This window comes from Nuphar pumila, chromosome 10 (genome assembly GCF_984573655.1).
Source record: "Nuphar pumila chromosome 10, dmNupPumi1.hap1.1, whole genome shotgun sequence".
In the NCBI taxonomy this organism is placed as follows: domain Eukaryota; kingdom Viridiplantae; phylum Streptophyta; class Magnoliopsida; order Nymphaeales; family Nymphaeaceae; genus Nuphar; species Nuphar pumila.
In genome coordinates, this window is record NC_143258.1 from 39,559,281 (window position 1) to 39,577,272 (window position 17,992).

Sequence of the window (17,992 nt, forward strand, 5' to 3'; positions counted from 1 at the left end):
GACCACGGGAAGGAACACCTGTCATAAGCACCTCCTAAGAATCTGCAGCTTTGGAATTATTGCCTGTAAGAGCAGCAAGGGACATCTCATAATGTAGTAATTTTCCCTTGAACTCTTCAAAAGAAGGGAGACACTTTCTTATACTGAAGAGTAGTAGCATTAACATGATATTCTGCTCCCAAACCGCTTAGAATCTTATGCATTTTATCCTTTTCAGGAACTTCATATCCGACCATGTTCAGCTGGTCGGTGATGGTTTTCATCTTATTCAAGTATTTCATTTTACATGGAGCCTTTCTTCAAAATTTGTAATTCTTGTTTTAAATGCATGACCCTAGATTTCAATATTTGGGAGTAGGTCTTCACCAACCTGAGCCACAACTACTTATCCGTGCAATCATCTGGAACCCCTACGAGAACCTCCTGAGACAAAGTGGAGGCCAATGTTAGATCTCTCTTCATCCAATAAATGAATTCAAAATTTCACGAGTGGTAGTCTTGACCAAGGTTGTAAGTATCGTATCGTTACCCGTATCGGTCGGGCTCAAAATAAGATATGTATCGTATCGTAAAAATCATGACTTTTAATAAAAAATTTAAAAATTTCAAAAAAATCATGAAAAATCAGAAAAAAACTAGAAAAAATTCTAAAAATATCATAACACATGCAACAATGATGAATTACACAAAATACAACTATAAAATCACATATGAAGCATTTGTCTGCATAAGACATCATAAAACATCAACTATCTCATAAGAACAATGCAAAATATTAAATATCTTGCAATTAAGAACATGTCATAAGACTCATACTTTCATCTTACATAAACAAAAATATTATGGCAATATTTGCACTCGATTTTCAATCGTTTTCCACTCATTACTTGAGTTCTCCATTGCCATGCCGGATCATTTGATGACATCTTTGTTGGAGGAGTGTGGAGCCTTGATAAAATCTCTAATTTCTGCAAATCCAACTTCACGGTAAGTTGGCGGGGGGCGGGGGTTGCAAGGGGGCAATGCTCTCCATGGTAGAAATGTTTTGGATGGCAACTTTGTAATTTTACTTAGAATTTTTTTTTTACCTTAACCCACTTTCTTGAGTGAAAACATGGTGAAAATGCACTTTTACTTTAGCAAACCGTAAAAGCTCTCTCCCTTGAGCACGAATCGACCTCCAAATCGCTCTCATGAGTCTTAGGGTGCTTGAATACCTCTCTAATGACTTCTACACAAATGAGGGAATTGGCCCTCAAAAGGTCTTTAAAATCTAAAACTGGAAAATTATGATTCGACCTTTTTTAAGTAGACCGACCCTGTATCATACGCTACACCCTGTATGCTATGTCACATGGGTGCGGGTGCGGGGGTGCGGCACTTTCAAAAAACTTGGGTTCGGGGGTGGGGCAAAAAAAAAAAAAAATATATATATATATATATATATATATATATATATATATATATATATATATATATAAAGTCCAAAAGTTGGACATAAATGACCCTGGGTGCGGTCAATGCACCCAGGGTCAGGTTGACTGCACCGGGTGCCGCACGCGCACGCGCATCCGACCCGTGTCGACGCGGGTGCGGCACCCAGTTGGCTGAGCCCCTGTGACATAGGTGCCACCTTAGAGATTTTGGTATTGTGCCACCAAAAACGAAGGTTGAAGCAAAATTTCTTAGCTGATCCTTTTTCTTTTCTCATTTTCTTATTGTCAATGAAATCACCACCACCAAATTGTTTATGAGAATGTAGCTGTTCCCTTGCGACTTACAGTGTACAGTTGCGCTTAGAGTCTGTTTTGCTTTTGTTGAGTCTGATGTAAGCTGCCCGGTTCAGGTGAATTAATACCCCGAAGGGGCAGCCCGTATACTTGAACTGTAATAGCCTGCGGGCAAAATTGTGAATGAATCAAATGCGTTGAGCTTTCTTTTGTTCACCCTCGTTGTGATTGCTTCTTGTGATTGCAACTTCTCTCCCTCTATTCTCTCTTGCTCTCTTGCACTCTGATCATAAGCTTCCGCGACCGGCAAGCGAGCTGACGAGTAGGCTTGCGGCGGTAAGGAAGGACCGTCGCGCCGCGCTGGCCCATTGAAGGAAATAGGCCCGTGACAAGTGGTACCAGAGCCCGTTCTCGTGCTGGGGAAGGGACTCCGGAGTCGGTGTCGACAGACACGCCGACAGGCTGCGATTTGTGAGCAAGACATCGTGGCGCCTTATCAACACTTGCGCAACACCAGAGGCAAGGCAGTTGCCGAAGCTGAGGAGATGGGTTCACCTCAGGGCCAAGAAGAGTTGGCTGCAACTGTTAATAAGCTGGTGGAAGATGTGACTTCGCATGATGAAGCGATTTCACGTGCATGTGAGTCATTCAATGGATTGAATGATGTGGTGGCGAGCCTGCAAGAGCAGGTGAACTTACTAATGGGGCAGGTCACTTCGTTGACGACTACAATGGCCGATCTTGAGTTGAGAAACCGTACGTTACAGCGGACGGTGACCCTGAATGGCGGAAATGGTGAGAGATCGTCAAGGATTGATGTACCTAGACCCGCAAAATTCAATGGTTCTCGCGACTGCAAGGCCATTGAGAACTTCTTGTTCCAAGTAGAAGACTACTTGGATATCCAAAATGTGACCCTTGAAGATCTGAGGATCAAGGCTGCAGCGGCCTTACTTGATGGTGATGCTATCGCTTGGTGGAGGCGGAAGCGCAATGACATGGAGAGGGGTCAATGTGTGATAGACACCTTTGACGACTTCAAAGTAGAGTTGCGCAACTACTTCATGCCAAGAAATGCGCAGAGACAGGCTTACCGGATGGTTCGTGAACTCAAACATACTGGTTCGTTGCAAGACTGTCCGAACGTTCCAGAAGCTTATGCTGGAGATACCTAACATGCCAGAAGACGACATGCTCAACTGGTTCATTGTGGGACTTCAACCATGGGCACAGTCCGAAGTGGAAAGGAGCAACCCCCGTATTTTGGAAGATGCATATGTGGCGGCGGAGCGCTTAGTTGATACTCAGCGCAAACCTTTCACCCCATCAACCAAAGTTGGGAAGAAGCCTGACCACGGAGGCAAGAAGGATGAGCAGCGCAACGATAAAGGTGAGGCGTCGACACGCCATCAATCCGAAAAGAAACAGAACTACACAAAGCATAACAACAGCAACAAGGGTGCGGTTGTGACATGTTGGTTCTGTGGTGATAGACATATCGCCCGGCAATGCCCAAAGCGCCTTGTAAAGGACGACGGGCAAGCCAATGCTGCACAGGAAGAATGCAGCGATACTGAAGGCAGTGACACTGAGACCATGCAACCGAGGATGGGCGCCATGCGATCGATTAACGCAGCTAGAAGTTGCGCAGCTAAGAACATGCAGGTCAGTAAGGAACTTATGTTCGTAGAAGTCATTATGAATGGAAAGTCTACTTCGGCAATGGTAGACTCCGGGGCCACACACAACTTTGTCTCGCAGGAAGAGGCAGAGCGATTGGGCTTGAAAACTGGGCCAAAGCAGAGGACTATCAAAACAGTAAATTCTGAGGCCAAGTCCATTCTTGGTGAAGCAAGAGATGTGGCTACTCAAGTGGGGAGTTGGGTCGGCAAAGCTAACTTCTCTGTGGTGCCCCTGGACGATTTCAAGGTGATTCTGGGTATGGAGTTTTTGCGAAGCCAGAATGTGATGATGCTGCCAAAGTTTAACACGTTGACGATCATGGGATCAGACCTGTCCCACACAGTGCAGTGCCTTACGCAGAAAGGCAAGTCTTCAGTGTTATCAGCAATGCAACTGAAGAAGGGTGTCAAGCATGGGGAGCAGACATTCCTAGTTGCAGTGCGTGCAGATGAAGGGAAGGTAGAAGCAGCAGTGCCGCCGACCCTAGCCCCTCTATTGGAGGAGTTTCGGGGGGTGATGCCTCCGGAATTGCCAAAGCGTCTTCCGCCAAGACGCGAGGTCGACCACAAGATTGAGTTGACCCCGGGAGCAAAGCCTCCCGCAATGGTTCCATACCGTATGGGGCCAACAGAGTTGAAGGAGCTGCGCAGGCAGCTAGACGAGATGTTGGACGCAGGCATTGTTCGTCCATCAAAAGCCCCATTTGGTGCCCCGGTCCTTTTTCAGATGAAACATGATGGCTCTAAACGGTTATGTGTGGATTACCGGGCCTTGAACAAGGTCACGGTGAAGAACAAGTACCCATTGCCATTGATAGCAGACTTGTTCGATCAGCTAGGCAGTGCCCGTATCTTTTCCAAGCTAGATCTGCGATCGGGTTACTGGCAGGTGAGGATTGCCGAAGGTGATGAGCCGAAAACAACTTGTGTCACCCGCTATGGTGCTTACGAATTTCTAGTAATGCCATTCGGGTTGACAAATGCTCCAGCCACATTCACGACTTTAATGAACCAGATTTTCTACCCTTACTTAGACAAGTTTGTGGTAGTCTATCTGGATGATATCGTGATCTACAGCAGTAACATGGAGGAACATGTCGGGCACTTGCGAACAGTGTTTCAGGTGCTGAAGGAGAATGACCTCTGTGTTAAACGAGAGAAGTGTCTCTTCGGGCAGGAGGAGATCAGCTTCCTTGGCCACGTTGTGGGGCGTGGTGTGCTGCGTATGGATGGGCAGAAGATAAGGGCCATCCAGGAATGGGTTCCGCCAAGCAAAGTGCCAGAATTGCGGTCATTCCTCGGCTTGGCAAATTATTATCGGCGTTTCATCGAAGGTTATTCCCTCATTGCTGCGCCCCTCACAGATTTGTTAAAGAAAAATCGGGTATGGCTCTGGACAGGAGCGTGCCAAGATGCCTTCGAGGGCTTGAAGAAAGCCTTAGTGAGAGAGCCAGTGCTGCGATTGCCTGATCATTCGAGACCCTTCGAAGTCCACACTGATGCCTCAGACTTTGCCATTGGCGGAGTTATTATGCAAGACGGGCATCCGATCGCATATGAGAGTCGTAAGCTGAAGGATGCAGAGAGGCGGTACACAGTGCACGAACGTGAGATGACCGCCATTGTGTATTGCCTCAGGACCTGGCGGCACTACCTTTTGGGTGCCGAGTTCGTCGTCAAGACGGACAATGTGGCCACGAGCTATTTTCAGACGCAAAAGAAGCTGACGCCCAAGCAAGCTCGATGGCAGATGTTTTTGGCTGAGTTCGACTTTGCCTTGGAGTACAAGGTTGGAAAGACCAATGTTGTGGCGGATGCCCTGAGCCGTAGGGCTGAACTGGCAGCTGCGCGTGCGGAGTCTTCTGAAGTGCATTTGGAGGGTGCACTGTTGAGCCGCATCCGCGAGGGTACGCAGCAGGATCCGACCGCACAACACCTTGTTTCTCTAGCGCAGGCAGGGAAGACTCGGCGATTTTGGCTACAAGATGGCCTCCTCATAACAAAAGGGGGACGCATCTTTGTACCACGGTGGGGAAGCCTTCGCCGAGAGCTACTCAAGGAGTGCCATGATACACTATGGGCCGGCCATCCTGGTCAGGAGCGGACCTTAGCACTCCTTGAGCGCGGCTACTATTGGCCGCAGATGAGAGACGACGTTGAGGGGTATGTGCGGACATGCCTCATCTGCCAGCAGGATAAGGGGACAAATCAGAAGGCTGCCGGTCTCCTTGAGCCTCTACCAATTCCAGAACGTCCATGGGATAGCATCTCCATGGACTTTATTGTTAGTCTGCCAAAGGTAGAGGGCCTCAGTTCTATTCTAGTTGTGGTGGATCGTTTTTCAAAGTATGCCACCTTCATCCCGGCTTCTAAGGAGTGCCCTGCAGAGAAGACTGCAGAGTTGTTCGTAAAGCATGTGGTGAAGCACTGGGGCATACCAAAGAGCATTGTGAGTGATCGTGATGCTCGCTTCACGGGCAAGTTCTGGCGTGAAGTATTTCGGCTACTGGGCTCTGAGTTGCTGTTTTCAACTAGCTTCCATCCGCAGACAGATGGGCAGACAGAGCGCATCAACGGGATCCTGGAGCAGTACCTTAGGCACTTTGTTAGTGCCAATCAGAAAAATTGGGTGAAGCTCCTTGATGTGGCACAGTTTTGTTATAATCTGCAGAAGAGCGAGTCTTCAGGCCACAGTCCGTTTGAGATAGCCACGGGGCAGCAGCCACTGACTCCGCACACTCTTGCCACACAGGAAAAGGGAAGGCCATCATTCGCCTATCAGTTTGTTCGCGACTGGCACGAGCAAAATGAGTTAGCGAAGGCATTCTTACACAAAGCGGCAAAGAGAATGAAGAAGTGGGCAGACAAACACCGTCGGCCCGCAGGGTTCCAAGTTGGGGACCAAGTGTTGGTGAAGTTATATCCTGGTCGCACAGGCATCTTCCGCGGGCGGCACCGCGGACTACTCAGAAAGTATGAGGGACCCTTCACCATCACAAAGAAGGTGGGCAAGCTAGCCTATAAGCTGGAGTTGCCCCCAGACTTCAAGGTGCACCCGGTGTTCCACGTGTGCAACCTCAAGCAGTTCCATCCAGATGATGGAGACCCGGAACGCAATGTGCCGCAACGCGCTCCCATCATGCAGAGGGCCCCGGCAGCACAACGGGCCGAAAAGCACCTCAGTCAGATCCTTCGCCACAAGGTCAACTACTTGGGGCAAGCGAAGAAATACTTGGTGCAGTGGGAGGAAACAGCGGAACCAACGTGGGAGCCTGCATTTCGAATGAACAGCCGCTACCCGGCTGAAGTCAGGGCTTACCACGAAACAGATGGCGCCGAGGACGGCGCATGATTTGAAGGGGGGAGCATGTTCCCTTGCGACTTACAGTGTACAATTGCGCTTAGAGTCTGTTTTGCTTTTGTTGAGTCTGATGTAAGCTGCCCGGTTCAGGTGAATTAATACCCCGAAGGGGCAGCCCGTATACTTGAACTGTAATAGCCTGCGGGCAAAATTGTGAATGAATCAAATGCGTTGAGCTTTCTTTTGTTCACCCTCGTTGTGATTGCTTCTTGTGATTGCAACTTCTCTCCCTCTATTCTCTCTTGCTCTCTTGCACTCTGATCATAAGCTTCCGCGACCGGCAAGCGAGCTGACGAGTAGGCTTGCGGCGGTAAGGAAGGACCGTCGCGCCGCGCTGGCCCATTGAAGGAAATAGGCCCGTGACAGTAGCTGAAGTCCAAATAATAATCTGAAAAGGTAATTACTACTTGGTTAGAGAAATCAATTCTCATAAAGCGCTTAAATGGCAACAAAATCAAGGGTATGAAGCCCATAATAGGTAAAAAAACTTTAACTAGTGACATCAATGTGAAAAAACCCAAGAAGCATCCAAATTGCTAAAACAAAATGATGCCCAGTAAGACCGGAAAATTGCTCATGCATGCTCAAATTTTGAAAGAGATCTTACTAAATTTTATAGAGCATTAACTTACTTGCAGGAGATCAAAAGAGCACATTAAGATGGCCCTTGCAGGATAAGATGACTGAAACCGATGCATAAAAAGGGGAAGGTAAAACCTTAAGGGACATAACTAAGATGCTATGTCACAGGGACTCTTCAACTAGGTGCCGCACCCGCGTCGCACCCGCACCCGCACCCGATGCGGTCAACCTGACCCTGGGTGCAGTTAACACACCCAGGGTCATTTATGTCCAACTTTTGGACTTTATATATATATATATATATATATATATATATATATATATATATATATATATATATATATATATATATATTTTGCCGCACCCCCGCACCCAAGTTTTTTAAAGTGCCGCACCCCCGCCCCCGCACCCACATAGCTCAGATGATATCTCAGTCAGGGATTCAAAAATAGGTTGCTCTTGGGCAACATTCAACAACAACAACAACTACGCCTTCATCCCAAAACAATTGGGGTCGGCGATATGAACCAACAAAGAAAATCATTCTGGGTCTTCCACATGAATCCTTCTCCTCCAATCATTAGTGTAGACAGAAGTGAGGAAAATCCCATAGAAATTTAAAAACAGGCAGAAACTTAGGAAAGCAGTTTTATCAATAAATATTTGTTGCATCTCAGAATCAAGAGCTTAAATGCAAATTGTTTAGGAGTTCTACTTGCTTGGTTAAGATTTTTCACATGCAAATTTTCAGGTATGATACAGCCCACACCCTTAGAATGTCGAGTGGGCAGATGATCAGAAATCTTATGGGAACAGAATGTACTACAATTGAATGTATACATGAAAGTCCTATATTCAAAATCCTTGTGGCTTCTGAATTGGTCCATGATCACTCTGCATGCATAAACCATTGCCATGATTCAAAAATTTCATGTATGTTGCATTCCTTTACTGCAAAATTTTCAGTTACTTGACTTGCTTGCCTGTTAATCTATTTCACTATGCCCATTCTTTTTGTTTATTTATGTATTCCATTATAATGGTTGTTCCTTTGCCATCAAAGGTTAGTATTGTGTACCCAAGGACATACAATTACTTGACATGTTAATTCAAAATCATTTACCATTAATGACCATTTTACTTTTTTTTTAAGAAATTAGTTGTTAATTTTAATGCAATGCTCCATAGTTTTAATTACTGCAAATTGTATGATCATTTAAGCTTGTACATCCTTATCATCGTCGTCATCATCATCACTATGTTCAATTTCTTGTTTCACTGATGTTTTTAAAGCAGGTCATAGAACAATCTCTTGCTCTTTATTACTGTTTTCGTCCAAGTCTGTGTTCTCCTTAGTACCTAACCCAGAATCATGTCGGCTTTCATAATAACTCGTGGATTTAGTAGTGCCTTGCCTTGTCACATTTGCTGGGTTAATACTTGGTAGTTGTGGTTTATCTTAACATCAAACATGTGCTAAATCTTTTTGCTCAAAAGACCAGGAGGATTAGTAGCAAAATGGTTTTCCCTGTGTCACTTTTATGCAAGATCATTAGCTCACATACACATGCATCCTTTATTTGGAATTTCCTAATCATGGATTTTTTTCAAGCTTGGCACTGGCATTAAATTTTATGGCCATTGTGTTATGGTGTTTGTTTATCCCAATGTGACTAAAAGCACAAAGATTTTCAATTTATATTATTTTTTATGCATTATTTGGGAGAACTTTTGTATCTCTTATGTGCTTTACACTTTCTTTATACTTCCCTTTTTCAGTCTAATTTCCTTCATTATTTTGTCTAGTTTTGTTGCTAGAATATTTATTTTTCTCTATTTCTTTCATTCTGGAGTTCCCTTTTCTGCTTGACAAGCTTTTCTTCATCCAAATTCTTTCTTGATTTGATGACCGGAGGATTATGGATGTAAGTCTTTTCCCAGCATAGGGGCGAAATGATTGGAATAAAGTACTTAAGTAATACTTTTCTGTTAGCAAAAATTAAATGTAAAGATAGTACCAAATCAGGGATTGTATTTCAAGGGTTAAATATCAAGTTGTTAAACTGTCATTTAAAGTTTTTTTTTTTCTTAACCATTAACCTGTCTGATGCACAAGTGGTTCTCATTTTAATGATCAAATTCTGCTTTGTTTTTTGTTCTTAGTCATGTTAGAGCTGTCATTATTATAAATAATGATCACCTTGCTTATGGTAGGCAATTAAAGTAAAACTATGATGAATGCTGTACAGATGGAGGTGATCTCTCATATCGAAGTGTCCATGTTGGGCCCTGTAGTTTTTTTTTCTATTTTGAACTGTCCATGCTTAAGAATCCCACACACCTCGCTTGATTAAAGCTTTGATAACATCGTTTGCAAATCTTACAGTGTGCATTACGACTCCAGTTTTGCTTGTTGTTTTGGTAAATTATTTGCTGTGGAAGATATCTCAATTGTGGCCGATATTATTTTTCTGTCTTTTCTTTTGGTGCCACAAGTTTTAATGCAGCAGAATTTGATGACATACATTTTTGGTCCTCTTGGCAGAATTGAAGAGATCACTGTACGCTTTGTTTTCCCAATTTGGGAGAATTTTGGATGTTGTTGCTCTTAAGACCTCCAAACTTCGAGGTCAAGCATGGGTGGTATTTAGTGAAGTGACAGCTGCAAGTGCTGCTGTGCGTCAAATGCAAAGCTTTCCCTTTTATGATAAACCAATGGTGTGTCTTGAATGATTTTTCCTTCTTTGGTTGCTGTTGTTTTCTTGACTTTTTAAAGTCAAACTCTGTACTTTGACATGGAAATTATGTTTATTTTGAATGCCCTTTGAGTTGAAGACCACAGTGGTTTCTTTTTCCTTTCTGCATTGAATTTTAGTACTGTTGGCTGATCATGTATACTGGCAATGACATTTGAAATCTAAATGCAGCTTGTAATCTTAAATCGAAAAGGAATTTTATATGTTTGTATTGTACACATGGTTGATCGAGGGTAACTATATTTCATTGCACATTCCCTAGATTCCCAAAAATGTTATATGCCCAATTCCTAGGTGACCAATAAAATTCTTCAAAAATTGAGAAACGATCTGGAAGCATTTCATGCCGAGGATTTCATCATTTGCTTTTTGAGAATAACCATGCTTAGTTTCTTTAGCACTGAAAAACATAATGTTGCATATTCGTAGTCATTTGTTGTAGGTAATTCATTTTCACTCTGTTCAATCTGATTCTTAACCTACTGTTTGTCATACCTCTCTCCTATCACTTCTTGTTTTCTTCCTCCTGAAGCATCCCTTGGAATAATAAGTTTTTTGTACTTTTTAAGTCCTTGTATACAATGTGCACTTCCAACTTCCTCTTGTGTTACTTCTATATTCCTGCTTCATAATAAATTGTCTTGACTAATGGTTTTTTAGTTATTAATTTGTGGAATCTCATTCTTCTCTACAAATGCTATATTGCGTCATTGGGTACATCCATCTAGTGTTGGCTGAGATTTTTTTCATTCATGATCTTCAAAGTAATGTGGTAATGTATAAGCAAGGAAGACGAGGGGAATTGTTGTCACTCAAACCAGTCATCAATGGGGGAGGCGGTGCTTTTCTATCAGTGGTGTCCTGTCCAATCTTTGCATACTGACAAAAAGTGCTTGTTACATTTGAATATTACAATATTTCTACTGCATTCAATTTTGGATAAGAAATTTATTAGACCAATTAGCACTGATATCTGTGCATAGTGTATGCCAAGTCTCATGTTTAAGTTTATGTTCGAAAATATGTAACTTGTCTTCTAAGAACAAATGCCACTACTTGGACTTGGTGAACTCTCTGGGTGAAATTATATCCTCTTACTCAATCTTCGATGCTGACAAACTTTGCATGCACATCCATGTAATGTGGACATGGCTAAAGGACATAAACGCATGGAAATCTTGTGTAGTTCCTCATTAAGCATAATATATAAGGGGATATGACACAGGAATAAAATGCACTATCCCTGTGGCATAGATCCGAAATTTCTAATTTATTTATTTATTTTGAAAGCAATCAACTCTGCCATGTGTTTTAATCTGGCATGGAAAGTGAGATATGCGAGTGGCACTCTTCTTATGACATAAAACCACAGATTTATTTATTGTTATTCCAAAAGAGCCTTCAAACACCAAAGCCTGCATATTTTGGATGTGATCTGGACATGTGCATAGTTCTCTGCCTTTGTGTCGGATTATGCAATGACTTTTGTTCTACTTCTCCAAATGATAAGAACAAAATAGAATCAATAGCCAGAAGTATGTCTGTGAAATTGCAACATAAAAGAAAAATATCGATACTCTTTTATTTACAAATGTAAATAATGAAGCCAAAAATGATATAGTTGGCAATCCTACTGAAAGTTGCAAAAATGATTTCATTCATCACAAGTACACCAATCAAGATCCTTCTATTTTGAAAGTCAAGGAGAATACCAATTACATATGTTTTTACCATCAGAATATCCACAATCCCTCAATTCATACTAAATCTAGTTTTTTTCTTTTTCTACTTGTCAGGGCAGCAAACAGGGCATGAGCAGGACTTGCTTAGAGAACCTGTGATAAAGGTGGATAATAAATATTGACAAATCTGCCCTCTTTGTATTTCGCAAAACCCATCTTTTACAGGACATGAATAGGAATCTCAATTCGCACAGCCAAAAGCTTTTCTGCTATCCACTTTCAGTAAAAAATCCTTTAATTTGTCACCTCTGATAGAATGAGTAACCTCATAGTTGAAGTATTACTTTCCATGATAAATTGTTCCACAAGTCACCATTGTAGGAAGGAGATGTTTCCTAGAAACAACCGAGTGCTTTAAATATTTTTCACTACTAGGAAGCCTCATTGGCTGAAATCTTAAAAATTTCTCGAGCTTCCACTTATTTTGAAAGAGCACCAACCATGTTTTTTTGGGTTTTTTAGGTAGGATCTTGTTGGTTTAAAAGGTCTTCCACGTTATAATATGCATATCCTAATATTTTGGAGAAAAATATTACATATTCAATTACTTCCCTTCCATTGTCAATTCTCTCTAGCTCACTTTTTTGAAGTGAGATAGTGGAAGTTCAATAAACAACTGGGGGTTATTGCTAAAGCTCTTTGGGGATGCTTTATTTTATGTACATAACTTTTCTTTGTTAAACTTTTAGATGTTTGCTTTGACTAGGCAATCTTGGCTTTTGGTGCTCTCAATTCAGTTATTGTATGAAATGATAAATAGCGTGCACATCTATGTAATAAATAGCTTAAACAACTGTGAGTTCTTGCTCTGCCTTCTGTGCCCTATTAACTGTTTTTCTTTCTAGGATGGTTTCATTTTTTCACAAGATATCTTGCAAATTTAGCTGCTGATATATTGTCATTGGAGGGCTTATTAAGATTGTTCATCATTAAATTTGTTTTTCTAGAGGATACAATATGCAAAGTCGAAGTCTGATTGTGTTGCAAAATCTGATGGTACATATGTTCCAAGAGAGGAAAAAAAGAAGCACGAAGAAAAAGGTGAAGGGATTTCTTTATTAAATTTTCATTTCTAGTAACATTATTGTTCTACATTCTAGTTGATCTTCCCTTCAGCCTGCTTCTGTCTGTCTTGTTAGGGTTATCATCTTATGTAGAGGTTCATGTGCATAAAGGTTAGGACTAATGGTGGAGTCTTTTGACCTTCCCTTTTTGGGTTCATGAGCTAGACTTGTATTTCTTATCACGTTCTCATGTTGCTTTTGATAGTTGTTAGATCCGATCTTATAATTGAGTTTTAAAAAACAGATGGTTGTAACATCGATTAATTCTCATTCTCTTGATAATTAGTGACTGACCTACTACTACTGCTATTATTGGCTTCATTTACATCTAACATGTGTGGTCTCTTCTTTCACAACTGAAAATTGGATATAACTAAAGTTAGATCTACCTTGTAGTTACCTAGGGCTTCTATAGTTATTATTATTTTTGTTAACCATTGATGTAAAGTGGCATTAGGTTGTTTATGAGTCCTTTCATACTAAGAAGTACCAATCCATACTTTTAGTATGAAAAACAAAAGTCGACTAGCTTCAGTTATAAATGAAAAAATTGTTTATTTTGGTTGTCCTATGTTTGAACTTTCAAGAATATATCCACTTCATCTTTTTGGCTTTGAAACTAGTCTTTTCTTGGGCCTAGCATTCTGTGATCTATGCTGACATTTTAAATATGCTACAAAATATCCAAACTGAGATTGTTAGGTCAGAATCTCTTTCTTATTCTTAACTTTACCAGATGGTTGGATCAATATAGTAATTTTTTGGGGCTCCTTCTGTGCAGCTGAAAAACGACGCAGGGCAGAAAATGAGCAGCAATCTGGTGCTGGTCCTAATGCAAGTGCTCAAAATAATGGGGTACATTTTACTTAATTCTTTGCTTTATATCTGTTGGTCAAGGACTCAAGGTCCAGATAAGCTTTGTCTTCTTGTTTGACCCAAATTCCTATCTTTCTCTCAATGTCAATTTGTAATAGAAAATCTAGCATCTGTTAAGTTTATTAAACTCCAAAGTGTGACGGGTTGTTGGAATAGAAAACTAAAAATCTAACAGCAACTATTAACCAAGGCTTTCGTTTATGTGAAGAAAGAAGCATTCTCTAACAAAGCTAAAACACTTTGGAGTTGGGGAACCTTGATGACGGGTTAGCTCAGGGTATGTTTCGTGGATTAAAATGTTCAAGCTCAGATGATGCACTATATCCGATTCTCCTTGATTTTCCAATGAAAATTGATGAAGCCACTAAATCTAAAATTCAATGTGTCAATGCAGTTCATATATTTTTTTTCTTTTTTTATGGGCCGGCTGGTGAGTAGCCACTGGATTCAAACCTGTGGATAACCATCAAGCTATCTCATTCAACCCGAATACAGAAGTTCATAGTTAGTGACTACATATTCTAACATGCAAAATATTAAAAAGGGGCATTAACCCTTCTTCATTTTTCACTCAGAATAATAGGATTTTCTTGGTAAAATCAAAGAATTTTTTAAAAGGGAAGTTGATGAAACTGGCGGAGAAACCATCCTATTTGGTTCATGATAATGATGTGCAGGCAAAATGTTTAGCATGAGTCCTGCCAGAAAGTACTTGATAATGTCATCAAGGCAAATACTGAAGCTGGGTTTAGAATTGGATTCCCATAGTTTCTCAATTATTTTAAAATGGTTTAGGCAGGTACTTCCTCTATCCTCAAGTCTGAAAGAGGGAAAAGAGCTGCAAACTTTAACACCTTTAGATATATCAGATTTTGATTTTTGCATCATAATGGGATAATAAAATTAAAAAACATAAAATGTTTGTCATTATCTGTTTTTTATGTTTTGCAAATGTATTACAACCGAATAGTACGGAGCAACATATATTGCATAGCAGGATGTAAAACAAGGGAATTGACTATTGAATGTTGCTATTTTTTCTCCACAAAAATAAGTTGCCCTTACAGTAGGAGTTGGTTAACGAGGTGCATTTGAATATTTGGTACATGAATGCTGTAGGACTCTCTCTCTCTCTCTCTCTCTCTCTCATGCACATGCTCACATGTAGTGCATCCTCCCTGGATTGTTTAAAAGAGAACTTTGACTATAAGTTTACAACTGAACATATCCTAGTGATTTTTGTTGCTCACCCATCTTTGAATTGTGTGTTTGCATCTATCTTGCTGCCCTTGGAAGGTGCAGGAAGATATAATTACCATTTTATCATACTATGCTTTGATGATTAATGAACATTTCTGTTAGCTGTAAGTTTCTCATGGCCGAGTGCTGTCATGAAATATCTTTCCAAGAATATGGCACAAATTTTCTGTTGTTGCTGACCATTTTTATTTCACAGGCATCTATTGCTAGTAGAGTTTTCAAGTTTCTAGATGGCCTTGTCAAAGAATAATTGCAGCAATTGAAATGTCTGACTAAACCAATTCACTTTGGTGTCTGTGCTGGGTGTTTTGTTCAATGAGGGACAGTACGATTCTTTAACTTTGTCTCTCTTGTGCTTTCTGCAGGCTTTCCAATCCTTCCGCCAAGGAAAACCTTCTCATGAGGCAGCTGCATCTCCAAACAATATTCTGTTTATCCAGAATTTGCCACATGAGACAACAAGTATGATGCTTCAGATGCTTTTCCAACAATACCCTGGTTTTAGAGAAGTGAGGATGATCGAAGCGAAGCCAGGTATTGCTTTTGTCGAATTTGGAGATGATGTGCAGTCATCTATCGCTATGCAAGCTCTGCAGGGTTTTAAAATCTCACCACAGTATCCCATGGCCATCACATATGCCAAAAAGTGATAACAAGTGGGAAAACTGTCATTCCATCCTCACATGGTTTCAGTTCTTTTGGTAAGAGAGAAGCTCCATGCTGTTGACAATCAATCTGTATTCCAACCTTTTTCTGAATTGTTTCCTGTCTGAACATGATTGAACACATGCATCTTGTTTTAGAATAGCTAGATAGGTATCAATGTAGCCGTGCATATGCATACACAAAGTTTACATGCTAAACGGTACCTGGACTAAAATGATGTTATGAATAGACTAAGGGCCTGTTTGTTTGACAGGAGCAATTGAGCTCCCACTTTTTCATGCAAAAATGCTTTGCAAGGCGACAAAGCTGGGGGGTGCATGTGATTGTGCTTTCTGATGAACACTTGCGATATTTTGTTTCATCTCTTGTGGGAAACTGCTCGTTTTGTCGGGGGAACATACAGACCCTAACTGACAGAAGACATTAACTGATGTAAACAAGTTGACATTTGTAAAAAATGAATGGACAAGGATCCTGTGGTGGTTAGTGTGTTGAGAATGTCTGGGATTGTTAGAGATATTTGTGACATTGAAATATCCTTGCAACAGTTCCAACGATTTTATGCAAGGTTGCTCTTGGTGTGATGCGGAGGATGCTTGAATCGTGTTTTCCAGCACTTTATCTAAAATGCTTTTGGATGTTAAGAGCTAGATTTACTCATGAAACAGCAGTAGCCGGTGGTGAGTGTTTATGAGATAATTTGAGAAAATGAGTAGGGTTTATGATTATGAGTTACCTAAAGCTTCAAATGGAGAGCAACTAGATTGTTGAATCCTGCTATTTTGGTTGCACTATCCATACAAGTTTTTTGGTGTGCCCTGTATATGTAGAACTGAACTCATGATTATGGGGTCTAGTTTCAGCATAAAATGTCTCTTTTCGAGCTTATCTAAAGGATCTGTATGCATAGATAACCAAAAAGGTTCTAAAGTCAAATATGCTGTTTCATTAGCTAGTCTGTCTTCAAATTGCCTCGGCAACTTCTATGAATTTTAGGCGATTGTGAATCCTTTATAACAAATTGAGACTTCATAACAAATTGAGAGACACTGGTATCAAAGTCAACGGTCTTCAACTTTACTAGATTCACTAACATAACGTTTGACCATGTTTCTCCCTTTTCTCTCTTTCCATTTCGTTCTTTCCTTATTTATTTTGAGAAAATTCCATTTAGGGGCTAACCTTTTGCACCTAATTCCAAATATACAGGCTTCTGTTTTCCTGAAAAATGATGAGGTCCTGCATTTATTATTGCCCTTTAACTCAGGTTAAATCACAGATCAATTTACAACAGTGACCTCGACTTCAAAGTGTTTACTTTGTTTTTTTAAATGAGGATGAAGGATTACTTTGTTATTATTTGGTTCAAAATTATACCCTTTTTAAATCTGGCAAAATATCCCTTTTTTTGCCTATTTTTTGATAATGCATTTTGGAGGGAAAAACTCCCTTTATGATAAGTGTTGTTTTGTCTCAGGATTAAACATCTTTTAAAAACTTTGAGTTTAAAATGCGGTTAAGGCCATTGAGAGACTTGGATCTTGGACTTGGATTTAGATTCGAATTTGACTTGTTTTGGCTCGGTTCAGTTTGGTCTTATTCGGTTTGGTCTTGGTCATGGTTCGACTTTTAATATACTTTTTTTAGACAAACTTGTACCTCATAAAATCACTTAATAAGATTTTAATTTTTTTTAACATTTTGATGGTTAACCAATATGTCCAAGATATAGCGGCATTAGTGGGTACTAGCAGCCCATTGTGGGTACAGGCAACCTGTTGAGGGTGGTCGTTTGGGCTTTTTATGGATGCATGCTACTTGTTTGGATCCTTAATTGGCTTTTATTGAGCCATGAAAGCTAGATTTATATAAACCCCAGTTGCTTTAAGTCAGTCCATCTGTGAGTTTCTTCTTCTTCTTGTGTTCTCTCTCTATTTCTCTTTGTTATCTCTACAAAAGCTGTTTAGGATAGTTGTGTCAGTGATGACTAGCCTACTCAGTGCCAGGAGAGACTAGTATTGCACGTGAGGTGTAAGGTTAGTTGTATCTCTCGGGTTCAACCCTAGAGGGGCGTAACTGTCGATTTTAAGAAAGCATCATTGTTGCATGGCTCCAAGCTTCGTCGATTTCTGTAAAAAAAGTTTTGAATTTTCAACCTACTTTTTCAATTTTTATGGGATACCAAAAGGAATATCTCATTTTTCAAGATGATAGATGTTGACCTGAGGTCTCTATTTGATTGTTTTCAGACCCATATATGAAATTTCAGAAAA

The 17,992-nt window shown here is 40.7% G+C and overlaps 1 protein-coding gene across 1 annotated transcript in view; it reads left to right on the plus strand.

Annotated features, from left to right (window-relative positions):
• Positions 1-16,203, plus strand: part of LOC149826703 (U2 small nuclear ribonucleoprotein B''-like) — a 28,972-nt gene extending 12,769 nt beyond the window's left edge. The window contains exons 2-5 of the mRNA XM_090020111.1: positions 9,901-10,073; positions 12,801-12,894; positions 13,699-13,772; positions 15,419-16,203. Coding sequence (XP_089876237.1) covers positions 9,901-10,073; positions 12,801-12,894; positions 13,699-13,772; positions 15,419-15,703 — 626 coding nt within the window. The 3' untranslated portion in view covers positions 15,704-16,203. The remainder of the gene's footprint in view (positions 1-9,900; positions 10,074-12,800; positions 12,895-13,698; positions 13,773-15,418) is intronic.
• The last annotated feature ends 1,789 nt before the right edge of the window (positions 16,204-17,992 follow it).